This window comes from Dipodomys merriami, unplaced genomic scaffold (genome assembly GCF_024711535.1).
Source record: "Dipodomys merriami isolate MVZ:Mamm:240054 unplaced genomic scaffold, mDipMer1.0.p SCAF_823, whole genome shotgun sequence".
In the NCBI taxonomy this organism is placed as follows: Eukaryota; Metazoa; Chordata; class Mammalia; order Rodentia; family Heteromyidae; genus Dipodomys; species Dipodomys merriami.
This window is the reverse complement of record NW_027206428.1, coordinates 128,226-153,421: the sequence shown is the minus strand read 5'-3', so window position 1 is coordinate 153,421 and position 25,196 is coordinate 128,226. Positions and strand designations below refer to the sequence as shown.

Here is a 25,196-nt window from a genome sequence, read left to right as displayed (position 1 = left end):
AGGGGCTCGGACCCCATGGCACCCTGCCAGGTGAACCCACAGATTCAGGTGCCTCAGACGCCGCTGTGGCACCGGGTGGAGGTGCATGTGGCGGTGGCCGCCAGGGCTGATTTGGATCACAGACCTAAATCCACCCCAGCCTGGTCACCATGCCACACCCTGGCTGGTGCTGAACCCTGGGGCTTTCCCCTTGTGCCCTGCCTGACAGGAAACGGGATTTTGGTTCATTTTCCACCACGTTCCCACGGGCCCCTCCCAGGGGATGTACTCCCCCGGCTACTCAGAACACATTCCCCTGGGCACGTTCTACAACAACCGAGCACACTCCAACTACCGGGTAAGCTCCAGACCTCAGATGTGTCTCCACACCAGCCTTCCCGCTGGCCTCCCAGACCCTGCCTCCCACCAGCCTCCCTCCGGCCAAGCCACCCTACTGGCCCCTCCTGCCGGCCTCCCCTCCAGCCTCCTCCGCCAGCCTCCCGCTGGCTGCCCTGCCGGGCTCCCTGTCACTGGCCTCCCCTCCAGCCTCCCTGTCACTGGCCTCCCCGCCGGCCTCCCAGCTGGGTCTGCAGGTAATTAGCACCAGAAACCCCACATTCCTAATGCTGATCCAGAAGTGGCATGCCCAGGCCCTTCTCCAGGAGGCCCTCCTGAGGGCCTTGTTCTGGGGTACCCTCCCGAGCACCCTTCCCCGGGAGACTCTGCCGAGGGCCCTGCTCTGGCCCTTGGGGCATTTGGCTGGAGCCCAAAGGGGCAGAGCCACCCTCCTGGGGTCCCCTCTCCCCACCAGACGTCCCCAGCGGAACCCTTGTTTTTATCTTGCGTGCTCATGATAAGGAAAATCAGGACGTGGTTCTAAGGACACGTCACTGCCCTTTGCCTCATGGCTTCTGTCCCTTCTTGACTCACTTCCTGGGACATGGACGATGTCTCTGTTATACAGCTAAGTCACGGGCGGGAAATGAGAAACGCCTCCACACTGGGTGCTGAGCGAAGGGAGACGGGGCTGAGAGACTTAGGTCTGTCAGGGTCTGCGGGCCCCGTGGGCCCCGTGGGGCGGAGAGGTCAGCGTCTCCAGCGCTGTTTCCCCATCTGTCATGCGAGACTCCTTGCTCCGGATCTAGTCCCGTCCTGTACAACGAGACAGGTTCTTCCCCTCCCTCCCTGTGACTCTCACTCAGTTCTGTCTGAGAGCAGGCTGTTTTTGCCGGCATGTTCTACGGCACGTGGAGAGGTGAGGCTGGTGGGAGAGCGGCCATGGCTAATCTGTTCCTGGATCTCTCTCTCCCAGGCTGGCATGATCATAGACAACGGAGTCAAAACCACAGAGGCCTCGGCCAAGGACAAGCGGCCCTTCCTCTCCATCATTTCTGCTCGGTGAGGGCTTCCTCCACCCGGCCTCCGCTTCCTCTTCAGTCAGTGTTCAGCAAGCACCTGTCTGTCTGTGCGCTTGGCCCGTTTCTGGGACTACCTTGGTGAAAAAAAATCTCAACAAAGCAAGGTCTGAATTAAGATTCAGACTCCAAATAGCCAAAAGGAGACAGGAACTCCGAGTGGTGTCTGGACCCCTCATCCCAGCCAGCTCTGGCTGGGCTGTGGGAGGGTGGCTGCCAGAGATGTCCTCTGATCAGACCCCCCTGGGCGCCACAGGCAAGGCCTGCCCGGTGGCCTTGGGCACCCTCCTGCCCCTGGCAGGGCCAGCTGCTGTCCGTCGGGGTGCCCCGGGTGAGGGGCCCACGCGGCAGGGCTCGGGGGTCAGTGCAGAGCCTGCAGCTCTGTGCCTCCCTCTCGTGCTTCAGGTACAGCCCTCATCAGGACGCAGACCCCCTGAAGCCCCGGGTGCCAGCCATCATCAAGCACTTCACTGCCTACAAGAACCAGGACCACGGGGCCTGGCTGCGTGGCGGGGACGTGTGGCTGGACAGCTGCAGGTGGGCGTGGTGGCCGCAAGGCCGCTGCACAAGTGCAGGCCGCTGGCGTGGTCAGAGGCTTGCAGCAGGGCGGCCTAGGTGGGCGTGGGTGGCCGCAAGGCCACTGCACAAGTGCAGGCCGCTGGCGTGGTCAGAGGCTTGCAGCAGGGCGGCCTTTGGAGGACCCCTTGAAGTGTCCCTCTGGGGACCCCCCAGAGGTGGGGGCAATTTTGGACACAACTACAATGGTCCAGAGAAAGAAGATTAGAGATGATGAAAGCACGGCTCACTTCAGAGCTGGGCATGGCTTGTTCTAGATGTGCCATACAGGAGATGCTAAAGGAGAGATGGTGGCAGTCCCGAGTTTGGGCGGTGGGCATGAGGAGTGGCTGGTTCTAGAATCCCAGCAGTTGGTGGAGACAGAGGCTGTGATCTCGGGAACGCTCCCAGGGCCACAGTAGAGATGAGGGGCCAGGAGAGTTCTGAATGGCCCTCCATGGGAGGTCCAGCCCTGGGTTTGGGTTTGATGTATAACAGCTCCACAGCCCCTGGGGTATAGAAAGCAGGGTGGAGGAGATGGGGCTGGCAGGGACAGAAGAAGGGAGGGGTGAGTTAGTTCTGCCCCGGACAAAGGAAATGCAGCTCAAGTCCAGGTCTGCACCGTCCCTCCTCATCTGGACCCGAAAGGGCATAACAGAAAGAGGAGGGGACCACTACACACTCAGCACGTTTCTTCCTGCTCATCTCAGGTCCAGCGTCCACCTAACTCCCAGGAAACTCGGGAATAGGTTGAGATGGTGGCAAGGGTGTTCACAGGGAACTGGAACTATGTCCACACTCCCGTGTGCTCAGGGTTGGCCCGAGAATGGGAAGGCCCCGGTTCTCCTGACCCGATCCTGGAATCTCAGAGGGATGGAGAGGGACGGAGAGGGAGGCCCTGGGGCTGAGACCCCAGGCCCACTGAGGCCGGATGGGGTCACCCTTCCCCCCACGCCTCACTGGACGCGCAGTGAGAAGGTGCTCGCTGTCTCCTCCCTCCCCAGGTTTGCTGACAACGGCATTGGTCTGACCCTAGCCAGGTAAGAGCTCGCGTCGCGTGCCCGCCCTCCGGGGAGCTTGTCCCAGAGCCTCTCACCCGACCCCACCCCTCCGCAGCGGTGGGACCTTTCCCTACGATGACGGCTCCAAGCAGGAGATAAAGAACAGCCTGTTTGTGGGTGAGAGCGGCAATGTGGGCACAGAAATGATGGACAACAGGATCTGGGGCCCAGGCGGCTTGGACCACAGTGGAAGGACCCTTCCTATCGGCCAGTAGGTTTGCACACTGGGGGAGCTGCCTTGGGTTGGGGTGCAGCACACAGAAAGAAATGAGTGGGTGGCTTCTTCCTGTTGAGCATGAAATCAGACTCCCCCCCCCCAAGAAATCTCTGGATGACTGAGCTGACAGTTGAAGGGTGAGACCCAGGAGAGAGACCTGAAACCACAGCATTAAATAAGAGGGGAGCTGGGGTTGGGAAGGTGGCTCAGTGGTAGAGCGCTTGCCTTGCATGCCTGAGGCCCTGGGTTCAATTCCTCAGCACCACATAAGCAAAAAAGAAAAAAGCCGGAAGTGGCGCTGTGGCTCAAGTGGTAGAGCGCTAGCCTTGAGCTGAAGAGCTGAGGGACGGCGCCCAGGCCCAGAGTTCAGGCCCCATGACCAGACCCAAAAATAATAATAATAATAAGAGGGGAGCAGAGGAAGAGGGGCCTGGCCTCTCCTAGGAACGGACATCGCTTCTGCCTTCCTTCCACATGTCCTTCATCTGGAAGGCAGGCTCTGACTCAGAGGCACACAGGCCAGCATGAGCATATGTCTGGGGCATGAAGGAAGAGCAAGCCTGGATTGGTCAGGCCTGAGAAAAGCCATCAGAAAATCCAGCCAGGCCCTTGGGTCTCAGGCCCCCGCGTTGCCCAGAAGTCTGAAGCCAGGACAGGGCCACGCTTCCTCTGCACACATGCTTCCTGATTCTCCCTCCCTCACCTCCTGTCCATGCCCTTCCTACCGCCTCCCCCCGATGCCAGGCCCTCCCGGGCCCCGTCTCTCTATCCAGCCGCCTCCCCCCGACACCAGGCCCTCCCGGGCCCTGTGTTACCCCACAGTCTTGCCTTCCTTGCAGGGCTTGCCAGCTCTTACAGCAATGCTCAGGAAGTTGCACTGTTTCCCTTTTCCTCTCTTTTCCAAGCAGAGTAAGCCCATCTGGGTCCCAATCTGATTAAATTGTTATAGCAACAAAAATGAAGATGGTGACTAACAGTGTGGCCCTCCCAAGGGACAGAATTGGCACTCTCCAGTGTTTACAGTATTGTACCCAATGACTCTTCACATGGTGGGAAAATCGGGAGAAATGTTTGAATACAGGAACTTCCAGGAACCTCAAGCTAGTAACCACATACTTATCCATCTATTCATCTATCCATGTATCCATCCATCCAACCATCCAACCACCTATCTAACCACCTATTCAACCACTCACCCACCCATCCATCCAGCCAGCCACCCACCCATCCATCCATCCATCCATCCATCCACCCATCCACCCACCCACCCACCTACCCATCCATCCAACCATCCCTCCATCCTTCCATCCAGCAGTCTTTCACTGAACCTGTGCCAAATGTGCCTTCTTGGTGAATTAATGAGTCTGTACTGAGTTGCAGTGTGAGGTAGAGATCCAGAATTGCTTTACTCAGAAAGATTTTCCTAACACTGACCTCAAAGGCAACCAACGCTTGCTTCCTTACCTGCACAGGGACTTTCCTATTAGAGGGATTCAGTTCTATGACGGCCCTGTCAACATTCAGAACTGCACCTTCCGGAAGTTCGCGGCCCTGGAGGGCCGCCACACCAGCGCCCTGGCCTTCCGTCTGAACAACGCTTGGCAGAGCTGCCCGCACAACAACGTGACCCAGGTTGTCTTTGAGGACGTCCCGGTGCGTGCTGGGCCCTGGCAGGCGAAGCCAGCAAAGCCAGACTTTGGGTGGTGATTCACAGGTTCCCCGGGGCTTGGAGTTCGCACTGTGGGGGTGGACTAGCCTCTTCCACATAGGCTGGGCCGTGTCCCAGTTTGCTCTGCGTCCAGACTGGAAAAGTACCGGCTAGGTTGCCCTGCAGGTCAAGTGTGGGTGAGCACCCGCCCCCAACACACACACTCACCGCAGGAACTTTCCTCTAACCTCAGGCTCCTGGTCTTGTGACCAGGCCACCTGAGTCGGCACAAATAGTCTTAACAATCCCAGAAATTCCCAAGGAGAGTCCTGCTGAAGACGCTGTGTTTAATCTCACCCAGGGGTAGAACGTAAGCGGGGGTCTCCTGGCAGGGCCCAGGGGGGGAAGAGGGGCCGAGGGCAAGAAGTCCAGGACGAGGCTTCCTGTGAGCCCGCACATCTGGAGCTGGTGCCTGCTGCTTGGGCCTCCCCCCTCCTCCCCCCTCCTCTCCCTTCCCCTCCCCCTTCCCCTCCCCCTCTCCCCTCCTCCCCCAACTCTCCTCCTTCCCCTTCCCCTCCCCCCTCCTCCCCTGTACCCATCGGCCCAGGCATGAGATGCTGAGGCACAAGATGTGAAACTTCAGTCCTTTATTTTCTTTACTCAAATCACCGAGGGCCTGACAGAGGCAAGGGAGGGAGGTTTCAGGGCTTGTGCAATGAGGTCCACCGGGCAGTGTGCGTGCGTGTGCGTGCGTGTGTGCACACGTGTGCAGACACGGTGCTCACCCAGCCCCACGTGTGCAGTGAGGTCCACCAGGCCAGCATTCGCAGTGTGTGTGTGTGTGTGTGGGCGTGCATGTGTGCACACATATGCAAACATGGTGCTCACCCCGCCCCACGTGTGCAGTGAGGTCCCCCAGGCCAGCATTCTCAGTGTGCGTGCGTGTGTGTGCATGTGTGCACACATATGCAAACATGGTGCTCACCCCGCCCCACGTGTGCAGTGAGGTCCCCCAGGCCAGCATTTGCAGTGTGCGTGCGTGTGTGTGCATGTGTGCACACGTGTGTAGACATGGTGCTCACCCCGCCCCATGTGTGCAGTGAGGTCCACCAGGCCAGCATTTGCAGTGTGCGTGCGTGTGTGTGCATGTGTGCACACGTGTGTAGACATGGTGCTCACCCCGCCCCATGTGTGCAGTGAGGTCCACCAGGCCAGCATTTGCAGTGTGCGTGCGTGTGTGTGCATGTGTGCACACGCATGCAAACGTGGTGCTCTCACTCTCACCCCCACGCTTGTGCACACACGCTGTCAACACCTCTTCTTCCAGTGTCACTCTGGCCTCCACTCGGCCCCTCCCTGTGGTCAGTGCCCATCCAGCTGTGTGCGTGTGTGTGCATGTGTGTGACCTGCAGGTCCCGGCAGTGCTGGCCAGAGCCCTGCAGTGGGCTGGCGGGAGTGGAGGCACGGTGACCCTTGGACCCCTCCCGCGGTGTCTGAGGTCGGCTCGTGGCTCCCTGCGGTGCCCGGAGCAGCTTGGCCGGGCGGCCTGCGTGTCGTGGAAATGGAAAACACCGCTGCCTGCGGCTTTCCTTCACCTTTTGGCCCCGGCTCATTTTCCTGGCTCTGTTCAGATTACTTCCAGAGTGTTCTTTGGAGAGCCCGGACCGTGGTTCAACCAGCTGGACCTGGATGGGGACAAGACCTCGGTGTTCCATGACGTGGACGGCTCTGTGTCTGAGTACCCCGGCTCCTTCCTCACCAAGGAGGACAACTGGCTGGTGCGGCACCCAGACTGCATCGACGTCCCCGACTGGAGGGGGGCCGTCTGCAGCGGGCGCTACGCACAGGTGGGTGCTGCTCTCGCTCACACTCACACGCGTGCACACACACACACACACTCACACACACACACACACACGCACTGCATCGACGTCCCCGACTGGAGGGGGGCCGTCTGCAGCGGGCGCTACGCAGAGGTGGGTGCTGCTCTCGCTCACTCACACGCGTGCACGCGCACACACACTCACACACACACACACTGCATCAACGTCCCCGCTGGAGGGGGGCCGTCTGCAGCGGGCGCTACGCACAGGTGGGTGCTGCTCTCGCTCGCTCACACACACACACACACTGTCCCATATTCACACACACGCACACACACCCTGCCCTTGGTCACAGTACCTGCTGTAAGTCCAGCTCTGCAGACAGCCAGAGACAGACAGAATTCTTTCTTGTTTCCCTTGCTTTTTATGTTCCCCGTCCCCCAATAAGTTTCCACAGTCAAAACCTTTTGAACCTCAGCTACTTGGGAAGAGGAAGTCAATAGCAGTCCAAGCAAAACACTTCTCAAACACCACGCTGGGTGTGGGTATGGGTCCACGCCATACAGGGGAGTTGTAAGGAGGAGAATGACATCCAGAGCCAACCCCAGGCAAAGAGGACTAAACAATGCCCGGAGCTGAGAGTCAAGCGGTGGGGCTTCTGCCTGCTGAGGCTCGGCCTGGCGAGGCTGAGCTCCAACCCCAAACTGCCTAAGGATCACTCTGTAGCAGAGTGTGGGGGTCCAGAGCGAGAGGCCGGGCTGCGTCCAGTGCTTATACCCCTCAGCCCCAGATTCTGCCTTGGGGTAGCAGACAAACCTCACGGTGACACTGCAGGGTGACTTCAGGATGTGCTTCCGCAGTCCTGGGCAGCAGAATCACCCTGCACATGCCCTTAGCCCTTCTAGCGGGCTTGCCAAAACAGGAGGTGTTAACTTCAATACTACCTTTTTCTTTTGGTCAGTTGTGGGGCTTGAACTCTGGGCCTGGGCGCTGTCCCTCAGCTCTTCAGCCCAAGGCTCTACTTGAGCCACAGCGCCACTTCTATTTTCTGGTGGTTTATTGGAGATAAGAGTCTCAGACACTTTCCTGCCCGTGCTGGCTTTGAACAGTGATCCTCAGATCTCAGCCTCCTGAGTAGCTAGGATGACAGGCGTGAGCCACCGGTGCCTGGCAACTTCAGTACTATTTTATTTCACTACATATACTCAAAGAACTACCAGTACAACTGTTAATTAGTGAAATATCTAGTTTTTGGTCCTAAAACTCCAAACTCCACCAATTACTTTATATTTACAGTATATTCGCTATGGGGGTGATTTGCAATAAAGTAAAATTCAACCCCACCAAAACAGACAAGAGTTAGGGCGGTGTCTGCGCAGGCCTGAATGGCCGGGGGAGACCTTAGTTACATTTTGGAAAGTGGGAAAATATTATCCCACTTTTGTTTTGAATGTTAAATTAATTAAGACTCAGGATTCTGCCGGGTGCCAGTGGCTCCCGCCTGTCATCCCAGCTACCCAGGAGGCTGAGACCTGAGAATCTCAGTTCAAAGCCAGCCCAGGCAGGAAACTCTGAGACTCTCATCTCCAAGTAACCACCAGAAAACCGGAAGTGGCGTGGTGGCTCAGAGGGCTCGAGTGCTAGCCTTGAGCAGAAAAGCTCAAGGGCACACCTAGGCCCCATGGCTGACCTCCCCTCCAACAAAAAAATGGGGCTCAGGTTCTTGTCCACACTGCTCAGTGCTGTGTGTGGCCAGTGCCACCCCAGCCGGGCCTGAAATGGGGCAAGTGCTGTTTGGCCATTAGTGAAGTATTGTCACTGCTTGTCTGATGGGTAAATGGCTGAGGGGGTAGGAGGGAGGTCTGGCGTCCAGTGACAGAGGGAAGCCATCTCCAGGACTGTCCTGCAAGGTGGACACTATCATCACACTGCAGGTATCAGGAACGGGCCCTGGAGAGTGGCCGAGGGAGGGTCAGGGCACGGACATGGGTGACAGGGCCTGGCGGGAGCCCGTGACAGGTGGGAGGGGCTGGGGTTGGCAGGAAGAGGACCAGACAGGAAGGTGAGAGCAGGAAGTGGGAGGTGTCTCTGTGCAGAGGTCAGAGGGGCCGAGGAGGTCTGCAGTGACGGGGCAGGGGCTGCCGTAGAGGTGGAGGCCTGGTGGAGGCCCCACTCTGCCAGGCCGGGGTCTCCCGAGCCCCACTCCAGAGCCCTGGGAGAGGAGGTGGACGGTGATCCAGGGCGAGGCTCTGCCACGTTTGTGGACAGGGGAAGGGCCGCCACGCCCCGGGCGTGGCTGCTGGCCTGGCAGTCCAAGGGTGACAGTAGGGAAGGGAAGTCCGAGGCAGCTGATAGACAGGGCTGGGCCTGGGTTTCTGGAGGGTGACACACACCACCCTCAGCACGCGGCAGGCTGTGCTGTCTGAGCTGCGCATCGCACCCTGTGTAGAAAGGGCTGACGGCTAACCTGCCAGGTATCCCGTTGCTGGATGACTAGTAACCTCCTCCCTTTGCTGAATAGCTTTGCCACGTGGATCTCTTACCTTTGGATGCTTGGACAGGGCTGTGGTCCTCATGACAGCTGTGATAAAGCCGGAGAGTGCGGGGGAGAGGCCCGGGCTCTCAGCCACACGGGAGCCACGTGCTCGGGGCCAGTGTTTCCAACCCAGCCAGCTCTGCTCCCAGAGGCCCAATCCCGTCTCTCAGTTTCACCTCTGGTTTTTTGTTTTGTTTTGTTTTTGTTTTTTGGTCAGTTGTGGGGCCTGAACTCTGGGCCTGGGCGCTGTCCCTCAGCTCTTCAGCTCAAGGCTGGTGTTCTACCACTTGAGCCACAGCGCCACCTCCGGTTTTCTGGGTGGTTAATTGGAGATAAGAGTCTTACGTACTTTCCTGCCCGGGCTGGCTTTGAACCGCAATTCTCAGATCTCAGCCTCCTGAGTAGCTGGGATGACAGGCGTGAGCCACCGGCGCCCGGCAAGTTTCACCTCTTTTTCCTTTTGTTTTGTTGGACTTTGTTTCTTCTTTTGGTGCTGGGGGCAAACCCAGGGCCTTGAAGATGCTAGGCAGGACCTAAACATCCCAGCCCTTCAGTTTCCTCTCTGAATGCACAAACATGCTCTCGCCAGGGGCCATGGGCGCTGTGTCATGGCCACCAGCGAGACTCAGGACCCCAAGGGACACCCAGCTACCTCTCAGGCAGGAGAGGAGTCTTCTCCCCTCTCCAGGCAGGCGGGAGTGGAGAGGAGTCCTCTCCTCCCTGGGTCCTTCCAGGTGTCCTTCCTTTTTCTGGAACTTGCCATCTGACTATTCACCAGCCTCCCCGGGGCTCCATTGGTCAGTTTTGTGGAGTTGCCCGAAAGCACTGGCTGGATTGTGTGGTGCGGCCTGGCTGTGTCCATCGGTGGACAGACATGCCCCTTATTTGGCCTCTTCCATCCACACTTCTAAGAAGGGCTCTGTGGAGGGACAGCGCTGTCTGCGGCCAGACGTTAACCAGGTGCTCTTGGAGTAGCTCCCCGTCACGACCTCCTCATGCCTCTCCTTTTTTGGGTTGTAAAAGATGTACATTCAGGCCTACAAGAGCAGCAACCTGCAGATGAAGATCATCAAGAACGACTTCCCCACCCACCCGCTCCACCTGGGGGGCGCCCTTGCCCGCAGCAGCCACTACCAGCAGTACCAGCCCGTGGTCACCCTGCAGAAGGGCTACACCATCCACTGGGACCAGACGGCCCCCGCAGAGCTAGCCATCTGGCTCATCAACTTCAACAAGTGAGTGGGGGCCGGGCCGGGCACACACCGCCCAGGGATGTGCTCCAACAGCCCCGACGAGGGCCCTCGGGGCAGAGTCCCAGGCTGGGCCCTCCAGGCCTGCAGGCTAGCCCACGGGACCCTGCGGGAGGTGCCTAGAGCGTGTGCCTCGCAGGAGCTAGGAATGCAGGTCTCGGCCCATTCTGGGTAACTTCTCTCAGAGCCTTTGAGGCAGGACCACACCCCCCACCGGGGTGCAAACAGAGTGGATGCCAGTCCTGGCGTTACCCAGCATTCCATGACGGCCAAACACGTGTGCGCATCACAGCCACTATTTATTTACCAGGAGGGAAAGTGAGGCCTCGCGGCACCTGGGTAGGCATTGTGCATCTGTGCTGCAGCAGTGTGTGAGCACGGTGTGTGCAACGCAGCCGTGAGGCAGACGCCCGTCAGCTGCAGAGTAAAATGGTCCCAAGAGTCACGCAGAGCCCAGATCCTGCAGCTCAAGTGAAAGAAAGCTTCTCCCAGCCAGAGTTCACACAGAACACTCCATGCTCCCTGGTCCCCGGCCCCCTCGCTCCCTGGCAGCCACTGCCCGCCCCCAGCCCCACCACTGCAACCTGGTCACCAGGTTCTTTCAGAATTCCTCCACAACAACCTCTGGGTTTTGTCTCTCTGGGGTGAGCCCTGTGGAAATGACTACCTTCGGTGCTAGGGGCGACTGGATCCGCGTGGGGCTCTGCTACCCCCGCGGCACCGTCTTCTCCATCCTCTCCGACGTGCACAATCGCCTGCTGAAGCAGACGTCCAAAACCAGCACCTTTGTGAGGACCTTGCAGATGGACAAGGTGGAGCAGAGCCACCACGGCAGGAGCTACTACTACTGGGACGAGGGCTCAGGGTGAGCGGACACCCGTGGGACCAGGGCCCGGGGTTCATGGACACCCGTGGGATCAGGGCTTGGGGTTCGTGGACATCCGTGGGACCAGGGCCCGGGGTTCGTGGACACCCGTGGGACCAGGGCTCGGGGTTCATGGACACTTGTGGGACCGGGGACCGGGGTTTGTGGACACCCGTGGGACCACGGCCAGGGGTTTGTGGACACCCGTGGGACCAGGGCCCGGGGTTCGTGGGCACCCGTGGGACCAGGGCCCGGGGTTCGTGGACACCCGTGGGACCAGGGCCCGGGGTTCATGGACACTTGTGGGACCGGGGACCGGGGTTCATGGACACCCGTGGGACCACAGCCCGGGGTTCGTGGACACCCGTGGGACCACGGCCCGGGGTTCATGGGCACCCGTGGGACCAGGGCCCGGGGTTCGTGGGCACCCGTGGGACCAGGACCCGGGGTTCGTGGGCACCCGTGGGACCAGGGCCCAGGGTTCGTGGACACCCGTGGGACCAGGGCCCGGGGTTCGTGGGCACCCGTGGGACCAGGGCCCGGGGTTCGTGGACACCTGTGGGACCAGGGCCCGGGGTTCATGGACACGCGTTGGACCGGGGACCGGGGACCGTGGACACCCGTGGGACCAGGGCTCGGGGTTCGTGGGCACCCGTGGGACCGGGGCCCGAGGTTTGTGGACACCCGTGGGACCGGGGCCCAAGGTTCATGGACACCCATGGGACCAGGGCTCAGGGTTCGTGGACACCTGTGGGACCAGGGCCCGGGGTTCATGGACACCCGTGGGACCAGGGCCCGGGGTTCGTGGGCACCTGTGGGACCAGGGCCCGGGGTTCGTGGGCACCCGTGGGACCAGGGCTCGGGGTTCGTAGACACCTGTGGGACCAGGGCCCGGGGTTCGTGGACACTCGTGGGACCGGGGACCGGGGTTCATGGGCACTTGTGGGACCAGGGCTCGGGGTTCGTGGACACCTGTGGGACCAGGGCTCGGGTGAGCAGCTCATACAAATGCTCACTTAGCATACAAACTCTAAGTACTGCGGTTTCCTCAAAATGTGACTCCCCACAGCACCAGGTCAGCGTGTCAGCTTCCTATACAATAATTCCTTTTAGTCAATCCTCAGGTAATTTTCTGAATGAACTGTGGTTTGGAGGAAAGTAGGGTGAGGAAGGCTGGATAGTCTCCTCCCCAGGCGGGAGGCTGGGGACCCGCGCGGGTCGTAGGCATGTCCCGTCCCCTCCCTATGTCCGGCTGCCATCGGGCAGCCGGGGTGAGGGTGAAGGTGGCGCCGTGGGGTGCACGGGGTCCTCTGCACAGAACTGCCGGCGCCATGAGCCCTTCCGGCACTGCCTGGGATCGCGCCCACGGCCAGGCCCTCCGCGGCCAGGCGCCCGTGCTGGGAGGCGGTGCCGGGAGGTGGCCGGTGTCTGGCCGGGCACTGGCACGCAGATGCCGTCACTGGGCCTGATCCCTCCTGGGTGCAGGCTGCTGTTCCTGAAGCTCAGAGCCCAGAACGAGAGGGAGAGGTTTGCCTTCTGCTCCGTGAAAGGCTGCGAGAGAATAAAGATCAAAGCCCTGCTTCCGAGGAACGCGGGCGTCAGCGACTGCACGGCCGCCGCCTACCCCAGGTTCGCCGAGCGTGCCCTGGTGGATGTGCCCATGCCCAGGAAGCTCTCTGGGGCTCAGCTGGTGAGTGGCGCCGGGGCCGGGCCCTGGGCCTCCACGACCAGACCCCCGGTTGGCTCTGCGGCCCCTCATGGCCTCTCTCTGCATTGCTTTCCAGAAGACAAAAGACCATTTCCTGGAGGTGAAGATGGAGAGCTCCAGGCACCACTTCCTCCATCTCCGCAGCGACTTCGCCTACGTGGAGGTAACCCCTGTGGGACGTCTCTGAGCAGCCGCACTGGCCCCTTAGGCCATGGTAGTTCATGCCCACAAACCAGGGTCAAAAGCCCAAAAGTCAAGGTCAGGCAGGCTGGCTGACTCCGGGTCCCGGGGGGGCAAAGCCACGCCTTGTCTCTGTAGTCTCTGGGGTCTGTACCAGTACCAGCTGCAGACACAGCACTCTGCCCCTGCCTTCCTTCCTAAGGCTTCTGTGACTGGACACCCGGGTGACTTCTTTCTATGGCCTTTACAGTAGTCATGTGCATCAAATGCATCCGTAGACTATGGCTTGAAGTCAGGGCCTCGAAAGTGCTGTGGCTGGGGCTATCCCTCAGCCTATCTTTGTGCATTTAGTGTTTATCAGATAGGGCCTGTGCTTTTGCCCCGTCTGGCTTCAGCCCTTGAGCCTCCGACCTTTGTCCTCCAGCATCGCTGGGGTCCCAGGTGGGTGCACTGCCAGTATCTGGTGCTACTGGAGTTTTGAGGCAAACCTGTACTTGCTAGGTAGGTGCTCCAACACTTGAGCCACAACCCCAGGCCTTCTTGCTTTTGCTCTTAGATAGGTACTCAGGCCTTTTTGTCCAGGGCCAGCCTAAGACCCTGATCTTTACCCATGGCTTGTCTATAGCTGAGACTAGGTATGTACCACCACACCAGCTTGTGTGCTAGGAGTCTCCATTTTTGCCTGGGCTGACCTTGAACTGCAATCCTCTCACCTGCCACGGGTGCAGACACCGTTTCTAGATGAGGTCAGCACTGCAGGTTCCGGGGGGCTGTATCTGTGGGGAACCGCTAATCAAACCACTTCAGAAGCCACAGGGATCTGGCTGAAAGGGCTTTTGCCGACGCGACCGTCTTCATGGCATTCAAGAAGCCCTGGGCCTCTCAGGTGCCCTTGCCTGCCTCACACCCCGATGCTTCGGCCCTGCAGGTGGACGGCAGGACGTTCCCCAGCCTGGAGGACGGCGTCCAGGTGGTGGTGGTGGATGGGCGTCGGGGACACGTGGTGAGCCACGCCAGCTTCAGGGCCTCCGTTCTGCAGGGAGTCCCACGGCAGCTCTTCAACTACGTGTCGGCTATCCCTGACAAGTGAGTCTGTGCCTCTGCGTCCCTTGGATGCTGTGACAACCTGCCCAGGGGTCACGGCTGCCGGGAGCGCCGGTCAGGCTATGGCGCGCGAGTGCAAGGCCCACCACACCTCTAGCCGGTGGCTTCCGCGCATCCCCGGGCCAGAGTCGTCCTAAGCCCTGGTTGTCCCCACAGACTCCTACTTGGCTGTCACCATCTGGGTGTCTCCTGTGAAGTGGAGCTCTTGTTTTTAAGCCCCCGACCCTGCCAGGCCCCTCGTGTTCCAGCTTCACACAGAACTCCTTCTCCACTCCCCGAGACCAGACTGGTCCCACGTCGGCCACGTCGGCCCATGAGTGGAACCACCATCTCACCCCCCTCCAGCACCCTCAGGGCCCTCCTTGCTGGCCAGCCCCGGGGACACAGGCTCCCAGCCTGCCTTTTACCCCCAGGCCCCCCCAGGGCCCATCCTCTGCAGTCCTGTGTAGTTCCCTGGCACCAGGTCTCCTCCAAGCCAACCCAAAGTCCACGGCTGCCCACTCACCGTAGCACTAGAGGACAGGAGTTCAGCCTCAATGCTCCTCTGCATGTCTAGCACAGAACCTGGCTCCTTCACTGTGCATGGAACTGATTGGGGCCACAGCTTATGGACAGCCTGATCAGTGTGTGCTCACACACGGTAGGCCCTCAGAGAGCAGGTGCACTGGTCGGTGTGTGCCCGCACACGGTAGGCCCTCAGAGAGCAGGTGACTCACCACAGTGGACCCTGCGGGAGATTCAGGGGAACAGGGTCCTGCTGAGCCTTTCAGCCCCCCTCGATTCCCGTCCTGGGACAGCACACTTGCCATCTAGAGATCAGTAGTTTTAATGCCTTTGATGATGAAGGACCAGGAGCTGCTGTGGAGCAGCCCAGGCCTCTCCCTGGAGGAGAGGCCAGCCCTGGGTACCAGAGAGGAACTCGGCATCGCTGTATCGCTGGCCTCCAGGACCTCCTGGGGAACAGTGGAATTTCTCGCTGCGGCTGCACACCCGGCCGAGGCCCACGCACCCTTCCAGCCACTGGCCCCACGGAGCGGAGCAGCTGCTCTGCCCACGGCCTCTGGGAGCCGCCTCTGCCTTCCCTCCATGAGTCAGTCACGTTGCTGGCACGGGCAGGCAGCTCAGTGCTGGGTGCTGTCAGGAGGCCGTGGTGGCCGATGCGCTGCCTCTCCATTCCTCTCCTGTGAGCTAACCTTGACCCCCACGCAGAGGCACAGCCTTCCGCTTAGCGCACCGGGGCGGGGGGTAGGCGACTTTAGCTTTTGCTCAGAAATGGATGATGGCAGTGAGCCCCACCCCACCAGTCCCTGGGTCTCCTGTCCATCTGTGGGTACTGCCCACGAACCCTTTGCAACCCTTCCTAACCTTCCAATGGCTTCTCCGCTCCCAAAGGGCCCGAGTGAGGCAACCACAGGTTCCCAGCCCCACGGTTTTTCCATGTCTGGACTGTGGTCTGTGGATACAGAATTCCTTTGAGGCTCAACCGCCCTGTTTCTGTTCTGCGGGTCCAGCGTGAGTCTGGCGGCTGCCTTCCCAGCAGTGAGGACTAAAACAGCCCCGGGCAGGAAGCAAAGATCCTTGCTCAATGCGCTTTCCGAAGTTAGCAACTTCAGGCCAGGCCAGCACAGCGCCCTCTGGCTGGGCCCCTGGATACTCCTGCAAGTGTTTTCTAGAACTCTCATCTGAAAAAAAAAAAGGGGGGGTGGGGCAAATTTTGCCTGACTAGCGAGGGAGATGACAGGAACAGAAGTCAGTCTGAGTGCACAGTGACTACACGGTGGGACCGCTCCTCCTCGGGCAGCCGAGGGTGCAGCTCTGAGCCACGCGTGGTACCGTGGGCCACGGGCTCCAGGCGCCCGGCCAGGCGGCCCCCACGAGCCCAGGCACCGCAGCCTGGGCTAACCCAGCTCCCAGTGACACCGTGGGGACCGGGCTCCCCATCCTCTCGTGTTGTGTGGCTCTGACCACTCACGTGAGGACATGCCTGTGAGCTGGGTCTCACACGGGCGCTGGTGCTACCTCAGCACCATGGTCACGTTCTCTGCCCTCTGTATAAAGCAGAAGCCACGGCTGGCGTGGGAGGGGCTCGGGGTGTTTGTCCCCACACGGGAAGGACCTGTCGTTTAGCTAACTCAGGTGCTGCGGGTGTGGACCAGCACCACCCTGAGTGCCCCTGCTACGGCCTGCTCTCATTCTGCTCACCTAATTGTTTTTCTCACCCAGTTCCATAGTTCTCATGGTGTCAAAAGGAAGGCACACCACCAGAGGCCCGTGGACCAGAGTGCTGGAAAAGCTAGGGGCAGACAAAGGGCTCCGACTGAAAGGTGCGTGCGCAGACTGAAGTTTAACCTGACCCCACAGCGCCTGGGCTCAGAACATTCCTTCCCGCCACACTGGGATGGCCTAGTGTGGGCTGGGGGCTGGGGAGGGGAGGGCGCCCTGGGGAATGGGGTGCAGTGGGGGCTGGGGAGGGCGCCCTGGGGAATGGGGTGCAGTGGGGGCTGGGGAGGGGAGGGCGCCCTGGGGAATGGGGTGCAGTGGGGGCTGGGGAGGGGAGGGCGCCCTGGGGAATGGGGTGCACTGGGGGCTGGCTGGGGAGGGCGCCCTGGGGAATGGGGTGCAGTGGGGGCTGGGTGGGGAGGGCGCCCTGGGGCTGGGGTGCACTGGGCTGGGGAGGGCGCCCTGGGGCTGGGGTGCACTGGGGGCTGGCTGGGGAGGGCACCCTGGGGCTGGGGTGCACTGGAGGCTGGGTGGGGAGGGCGCCCTGGGGGAATGGGGTGCCCTGGGGGCTGGGGTGGGTGAGGGTGCCCTGGGGCCAGGGTGCCGTCATTCTGGAAAAGGCATGCAGCCGTCTCCTGGAGCTTCTGCTCACGGGCCCATCACTACTTTGCAGAGAAAATGGCTTTGGTTGGCTTCAAGGGCAGCTTCCGGCCCACCTGGGTGACTCTGGAGACCGAGGACCACAAGGCCAAAATCTTCCAAGTGGTGCCCATCCCCGTGCTGAGGAAGAAGCGGCTCTGAGGACGGCGCCACCTGGTGGTGGACTCTGACACGGACTCGCGGCCTCAGCCGGCCAGGGCGGGACGGAGGGCTTCCCCAGCCCGTCCAGCGCGGCCCAGCCGCCTGCTGCCCGGAAGGCCAAGTCTCAGCCCGGATGGGCCTCTGGCGGGCTATCCGAAACCCTTGGTGCTGCCTCCTGCCCGTCACGTCTACCTGTAGCCAGCGGTGCTGGCTGGTGCTCTTTCCTACAGCCTCCCGGGTGCTTCTCTGTCTGTGCCTCTTGCGCAGGGGGTGTAGGACCATCCAAGGAGAGAGTGTGCCAGCAGCCGTGGTCTATTTGGGCAAGCTAGGAAGTTCCTGAGGGCTGGGTCATCCCAGAGCCCCACGCTCACCGGCAGACGGCTTGGGGGAGCAGAAAGCGGAACGGGGCCCCTGGCCTTGAGGTGGCTTTATTCCGGTGAGCCGATGTGCAGACGGGGCTGGTCAGGAGGGAGCCAGCTCCCCAGGGGAGGAGGCAGGCTTGGGCAGGCTGGGCTTTCCAGGCTTCATCCACCCACTGGGACTTGGACTGGGTGGTCCTCAAAAGAGGTCCTGGAATCACTGGCTTTTCACATGTACCCAGAGTGGCCCAGTGACGGGTGGGTTGTGGGGCACACAGGACGAGGCGGTGAGGACTGAATGGCCAGTGTGGGCAGGGCGGGTCAGCGGCCAGGCCTCTGCGCTTTGATGCTGGGCAGGGATCCTGAGAGGCAGATGGAATGGTGCCATTCGGTGGAGCAAAGATGGCATGTGCCTGTGGCCCTGCGGTGCTCGCGGGAGGGAGGGAGGGAGGGAGGGAGGAGGCCACCTGGGTGGAGAGATGAGGTAGTCAGTGGCCAGAGCTGGGTGCTCGCCGGAAGCCTTCGCCAGCTGGCCCACGGAGAGAGGAGGGGGCTGGGCTGTGCCCAGTGCCCCGCAGAGCTCAGTCTGCAGGGGCCCTTCAGCTCCAAGGGGGGTGGAGTCAAGCCCACGGTCAGGAGCCCCTGTGCTCGGCACCCAGAGGCCGGCCCTAATGCTCCCGTGCCCCAGGGAGCCCGGGCTGAGCTGGAGAGGGCCTCAGGAACACCCCGTTCAAAGCCTCCGTGCCACAGCTGGGGAGGCTGGGCTTCGGGCAGGGCCCCAGGCACTGAATCCAGGCAGGTCCTGGGCTCCCGAAGGATTGGAATGGAACACTCGCGCCACGGCTGTTTTCCTGCTGTCCCTCCCTCTGCACAGAGCCTGCGGTCTCTCGTGGTGCTGGCCAACTCTGCCTTCTCTGCTGCCTGCTGGCTTCCAGGTGCCTCGCGGCTGCTTCCACAGCTGTGCACGCAGCCAGCGGGCAGGGCCCCCTCGAGCCAGAATGGCTCGCCGTGGGAGTCTGAGGAGCCGCTGGCCCCAGCGTGGGCTCCGCTCCCTCGGCCCGCAGCAGGCACAACTGCCCACCTCTCACTCGCTCGTGAAGCCTCGGGGTCTCATGCGCCTATGTGGATCACAAACTTTCCTCCAGGGCTTGCGTAGCACCTCTGTTGGCTGGTCCCTGTCCTCCCTGGGTGGCCATGGCCGCGGCCAGCGAGGCCCCGGGGGCCCGGGGGGCCCCTGCTTCCTGCAGCTCCAGGTCCCGACTGGACGCACCTGAAGGTACGAGCACTTCCGGGTCACAGATGTGGACGTCACCAAGGTCCTCAGAGCTGTGCACCACAGCCCAGCGTCTGCACCCGAGACTTCCTTCTAAACCGTTCGCCAAGAGAGAGTCCGTGTCCAGGCATTTGCTAGCACAAACGTCCTCACTGCTTGGAGAGCTGCTCTTGTTCTTGTGTCGTAGTTGAGTTAGCCCCTTAAGGCAAACACAGTCCTCTGACAGGCGTCTTCCTGTTGCCCACGTTTTTTTCTTCAGGATCTGGATGGTCTGTTTGTGTGTAGACATTTCATGAACAAAGATGTATTTTCTATTTATTTATTACCTATGCCTTCAGTAAGTCACTGTCAGAAAAATGAAGTTGTTTTGAACGCTCTCTGAGGATGTCCTTTGGACTGCTTGGAAGGAGTTTGCCCTGAGCCAAGGACGTGGGCTCTGGTTTGGAAAACCTTGCTGCGCATACATAATAAACATACAGAGAGGGTCACTATCTCATCTGCTTTTTTGTTTTCTATTAAAGTAGGCCGCCTTCGTTTTATGGAAATAAAACCACCCTCTCACCGTGAGGTGCCCCTGTTGTGCTCGGGGCCAGACTCCCAGCCTCCAGCACAGCAGGAGCCATCTGATCTCCCACGCCCTGCAGAGCTGGGCCCATAAATGTGTGCTGGGGTGCTGAATGAAGGCACAGGCAGCCGGTCTCCCTCCTGCTGCCGCCACTGAGGCCAGCGCCTAGGCCAGGTGTTACCCAGGGTGAGCGCGAAAGAAAAGCCTCGTGCACAGGTACTGCAAAGAGTGGCCCCGGGCCCCTTTTTGAAAAAAATACTGCAAGGTGTTCTCCAGACAGAAGATTCAAGAGTAAGAAAGGGCTGGTGTGAGAAAAGCAAGCAACCACTCTAAAAGCACAGAGATACTGAAGGAAGCTTATATATCCACACTTCATGGGAGGGAAAAACCAGAACCACTTGGTAATGGTGATGACATTATTCAGAAATGAAGGCTAGGACTGTGATCCCAGAATATAAAAAGCAATGCCGTGAGGAGAGGAGGGAGCAGCCGGTAATCTCTCCCTCCCTGCAGGAGGAAATGGGCCGTTCCTTTGTAGACACTGGTACATTTGTAATTACAGGTTTAAGAATGAAAACAAACTAATGGTGACAATTAATCCTAATTAATCCTACTTAAGATGTCTCCTTTGCAAACCATTACAAAACCATTACAAAAGATAAGAGCAAATAAAACAGTCTTCACTGAGGACGAACAGGGGGTTTACCATAAGAAAACCCTAAGAGACACAGGATCTAGCGGAGGAGAAGCCCAGAAGGGCCAATGTTTCAGTTCAAGCCCAACGATAGGGGGAAAAGATAATAGAAGGAACCCTCTAGTTCTGACTGACCAAGGCCCGCTTAGATTAGGGACAGCCATCTGCTTACCTTGGCCTATTAACCTCTGGAAACATACATTCCCAGTTGGCTTTTTGCGGCTGTGGCACAGCAACCAAGAGAAATCAGAGGTTTCAGTCCACAGTCACTCAGCACCACGGCCGTGGTTGGGCCGGTGGCTGGGGATGGTCAAGGTGACCCATGAGCCAGATGCCTGACCTCGGAGTGCCAAAGACTGAAGTAGCCTGACCCTGATGGCTGCCGCAGGGCCAAGGACGCCTGCAGGGGCCGAGGAGGCAGGGTCTGCCAGAGTTCTATGGGAACGTATGGCACCTGTCGCATGACAAGTCCAGGCAACACAGGACGCTCACGGGCAGTTCACAACACCTATCCGAGACTTCTTGACCACCTTCTTCCAGGCCCCTTCTCTGTGAAGAGAGCTCAGCGGCCAGGGCAAGGAAGAGACAGAGCAGCACCTGGCACTCACTGGTCAGCTCACGGCCCCCACAAGGCTAAGTCAACAGAGCTGGTTTGGAGAACAGCAGCGCTCCGTAGTGCCTATGAGATCAGCTCAGCTCACTGGCCGGATACCAAGCTGGAAAGGAGTAAGCTTGGAGTGCGGATTCTGCTCACATGTCCCTTCACCTTCTACAGGGACAATGGTCTCTGTCTGGCTGACTGATGGGGATAGGATGTTTTCAAACACAAGACCAAAGGAAAGTATCAAAACTGGCTGATGAGATCGCAGATGGTGAGGGAGAGCTGAAAACACGTATGGCAGACAGATGCACACTCAGCACTTCCAGGGTGGGCCCTGTGTCCCTACCACAGCCGTCGGCTGAACCGTGCTACGCTGGAAGTTAAGGCAGGCCCCATGAAGAAAACACACACTTACCTGGTAGTTTTGGAGGCTGGAAGTTCACATGCAAAGCACAAGCTCTGGAAAGGGCTCCTCTGGGCTACAGCACCGCCTGGCAGACGTGGATGTGTAGCTGTGTCTGTCTGGCCTCTCCCTTTCCTTAAAGAGTCACAAGGATTAAATTACGGGGGCTCCACCTTAATGACCTTAGCTCCTCTCCTCAAAGCCATAGTGGCACTGTCTCCCTGTTGCTACTGTCACTAAACTCCGGCGTGAACTCAGGGACAGCCATCTCCAGGCTGCCAGCTGACGTGTTCCTAGTGCCTTGGCCTCTGCTCCCTGTTGCTTCTGGTCAGTTGCAGGTACCTTCAAGAGATGGGAAGGGGAAGGGAAAGAGCTGAGTTCCTGGTGTCCCTCCTCGCTGGTCTCTGAGCAGCCTGAGGTCAGGGCTTCCTAGGCATAGCCATGTCCAGTGGCCACTCTTCTTCATGCCTGGGGGGAAAACTGCTCCCCATAAATGCAGTTCCAAGGATACCACTCTTCTCCTCGCTGACATCCCTCAACTTCACAGTTGAGTGCCTCTGTGCCACCAGCTTCCTGCTAGGACATCCGAGGATACAAAAATACTGTCTTAGTGAAGCCCCTACAAAGCACTGAGAAAGAGAAACGACAGGAACAAAGCGAGAAGGGGCCAGTTGGCACAGGAAAATCTAAGTGGCCAAAGACTTCAGCCTCTTAGCTGGGAGCCAGTGGACACACCTATAATCCTAGTTACTCAGAAGGCCCGATTTCCAAAATAAACAACTGAAAAAAGCCAGGCTAGAGGCATGGCTCAAGTGGCAGAGTGCTTTGAGTCTGAGGCCAGCCAGGGAACAAGTTAGTGAGACCTCATCTCAACCAATAAAAAGATAACAGGGTGCTATGGACTTGTGACCTCAGCTGTCGGGGCACGTACATAGGAGAATCATGGCAAAAATGAGAGCCTGGTTAAAAAATAGCAAAAAAAAAAGGGACCAGGGTTGTGGCTCAAGCAGCAAAGCACCTGGAAGGCAAGCTCAAGGCCACGAGTTCAAATCCCAGTACTTGCCTTTCTCCCTAGAAAAAGCCCAAAGAACTGGCCTAAAAGTAACAAACTACTCTCTGGGGCAGGCTGGTCCCTGGGCTAAACTCTGTCTGTGGCCACAGATTGAGCCACATTGGACCAGGACACAAATGATATAAACTTAAGAGTAGGAGCCCAAAGGGAAACAACAGTCTTCACCCTGCAGTCCCAGCTCAGAAACAAAGGATTCGCAAGGGGTCAGGGACCTCACCGCACGGGAGCAGGGTCACCCTTTCTTCCAAGGCTGGTAGAAGACGTCTCCCCTCTTCCCAGGTCAAGCATGGCAAAGTCACCCCACTTGGGGGGAAGGCAGAAGGCCAGGACCAGAGGCCTCTGTGCCCAAGCCCACGGCTGGAGCACAGCAAAAACGCCGACAGACTGGAGAGCAGATGCAAAGCAGACCCGGTGTCCTGGGCATTCCCGACATTCTACCACCGCAGCTCTCTGCTCAGCCCTGGCCCAAAGCCACTGGCTCTGGAACAAAATCTGGGAAGCCTGAGTTTCTGGCTTGTGATGTTCGGGGTTCTCCTGAAACCTGTCTCGCTCCCACAGAAAGCATGCGCAACCGGCAGCCTACAGTTCATCCTGGCTTGGGCAGCAATACCCGCTGCGCCCTGCAGGGGGAGGCTGCCTCCCGAGTTCTGTCATGCCCCACAGAGGTGGACCTGAAGAAAGCCACGCTCCAGCACACGTGTGCGCACACAGGGGAGGTGAAGCCATGCTACGCTTACACACACCCAGAGGAGCCCTGCGCCACCCACTCCACCGGCAGCACAGTGGCTGGACAGAATCCAGCACTGTCCTGAACCGTGCTCACAGCCCAGGCTACCAGCAGCCTTCCAGGCCCTGGGGAGGACGCGGAACCTTGCTTAGCAGGTGATGTGCAGTTAGGTAAAGCTGTCCAGAGTCTGGAGCAGGCATGGTAAACGGTAGCAGACACCGGGTCACACGCCACGCAGGCTGTGAAACCCAGAAGCACAGCAACTGGCCCACCTTGCTGGAACTGGCTGCAGGCACTACACAAGGGGAGCTGTTGGAGCCTGGCTGCCTGAGCTCAAACCCTTGCTTGCAGCAGGACGTGGTAAGAGAGAGTCTCTGGTAAGTCAGGGTGACCACACAGCACCTACAGTACAGGGGCACTGAGGCGTTAGAGCAAAGAGCGCAGACTGGACAACCCCAAGGGTTTCAAGGTTTCAGACAGTTCACACGCGTGAATTTCACCAGCGCGGTGATGAGATCAGGGCGGTGGTACAGGACTGGTCTCTGCTGCCCCCTGGTGGCACCTCCTTGGATTCACCCGTGGGAAAAACCACTCCAGTGACTGCAAAGGGACAAGGGGGCTAAATAAGCCCTTTCCCCAAGCTTTGTGCGGGATTCTACTCTCCCCAACAGAGGCCTTCTGTGGAACAGGCCTTGCCATGGTCCTAAGCCTCAAACCCTCCTGCCTCGGCCTCCCAAGGGCTGGGACTGAGGGCATGCCCCACCACCTCCAGCTGACGGGCTGTGGTCACTGACTGTCCCCTGCACACCCTGCACCGCAGGCCCAGGGTGGGGGTCAGCTGCCGGGACCACGGTTTGTGTGTGCAAACCTCCAGCCCAGAGTATCTGCTGCTGAATCAGCACCGTGTCTGCCTCAGCTCCCACTGGGCCATGTGGCCAACAGTCACCACAGCTCCTGCTCAGGGCAAGGAGACGGCCAGAGAAAACCAGGGCCTGTCATAGCTGAGCCCTGAATGTGTAGTCAGGGGTAACTAAGACCGTGGAGGTATTCTGGCTCTATCTAAGGCACGACCTGGGGGAAGAGGATGAAGGGCTGACCTTGTGTTCCTGTCCTTACCACACACAGGAGCGCCACTTTGCTCAGCTCCACGGGGTGGGTCCCTCATGGGATGGCATCAGAGGCCTCCTGGCAGAAAGGAAGCAGGGAAGAAGGGACTGCAGACCAGACAGAAACTTCCAAGGCTCTCCCCCACCCTGGGCCAGCTGGAGACCCAGAGCTGAACACAGGAGCCTGAGGGGACACCTCAAAACCACAGCACCACAGCACCTGCCTTGGCCCGAGGCTCCTGGCCACCTTATAAACCAAAACTCTTAAGTCCATCACCAGGCGCTCCCAAGTCTAACAGTTCCAACAGTGCGCAAGGCCCTCTTGACCACAAGCCGCTGAAGTAACATTCTTCCAACATACCTTACGGCAGTCAGCATTCCCACACCAAAGAGGAGGAAGCAACACCAGACCTGCAGGACACACTTCCATCCTGAAGATCTGGGGCTGTCGACACCCAAGAGCGTGGCAGGGCTGCCCATGCCTAGCAGCCCTTAGAGCCAATCTCTCAGACTGAGAGCAGGTGTTTTACTTCCTAGCATCTGACCCGTGGGGAAGCAGGTGCTGACAGGCCAGGACAAATGTGTTCTTATGGGCTTTTTTTTTTTTGGGTGGGGGGAGTCCGGTCATGGGGCCTGAACTCTGGGCCTGGGTGCTGTCCCTCAGCTCTTCAGCTCAAGGCTAGCGCTCTACCACTTGAGCCACAGCGCCACTTCCGGCTTTTTTCTTTTGCTTATGTGGTGCTGAGGAATCGAACCCAGGGCCTCGGGCATGTAAGGCAAGAGCTCTACCACTGAGCCACCTTCCCAGCCCTTATGGGCTTTTTTTTTAAAGGAACTAGTATCAGTCACTGCGCTAGAACGTGACTGGAGACGTTCACTTTGTGCCATTCCTAACCCTGGGCCAATGCTGTTTCTGTTGTCTACAATCACAGCTGAAGGCTTTCAGAGAATCTAAGCTCTTAAAGATGACATCTGTAGAAAAAGGGTCTTATTCAGAAAAGGCTCCAACCCACGAACAGCAGCACACGCCAGTA

At 59.3% G+C, this 25,196-nt stretch overlaps 1 protein-coding gene across 6 annotated transcripts in view; it reads left to right on the top strand.

The window, feature by feature from the left end:
• The window catches only part of Cemip (cell migration inducing hyaluronidase 1), a 107,208-nt gene extending 87,723 nt beyond the window's left edge, over positions 1-19,485 (top strand). For 5 of the 6 annotated variants that reach the window (XM_070011500.1, XM_070011499.1, XM_070011502.1 and 2 more), the window contains 14 exons: positions 209-337; positions 1,292-1,377; positions 1,800-1,931; positions 2,954-2,989; positions 3,066-3,221; positions 4,700-4,880; positions 6,507-6,722; positions 10,258-10,469; positions 11,164-11,349; positions 12,835-13,039; positions 13,134-13,220; positions 14,166-14,323; positions 16,565-16,665; positions 17,235-19,485. In XM_070011500.1, the coding sequence (XP_069867601.1) occupies positions 209-337; positions 1,292-1,377; positions 1,800-1,931; positions 2,954-2,989; positions 3,066-3,221; positions 4,700-4,880; positions 6,507-6,722; positions 10,258-10,469; positions 11,164-11,349; positions 12,835-13,039; positions 13,134-13,220; positions 14,166-14,323; positions 16,565-16,665; positions 17,235-17,362 (2,013 nt within the window). In that variant the 3' untranslated portion in view covers positions 17,363-19,485. The remainder of the gene's footprint in view (positions 1-208; positions 338-1,291; positions 1,378-1,799; positions 1,932-2,953; positions 2,990-3,065; positions 3,222-4,699; positions 4,881-6,506; positions 6,723-10,257; positions 10,470-11,163; positions 11,350-12,834; positions 13,040-13,133; positions 13,221-14,165; positions 14,324-16,564; positions 16,666-17,234) is intronic. The other variant, XM_070011497.1, reaches the window with a different exon arrangement.
• The last annotated feature ends 5,711 nt before the right edge of the window (positions 19,486-25,196 follow it).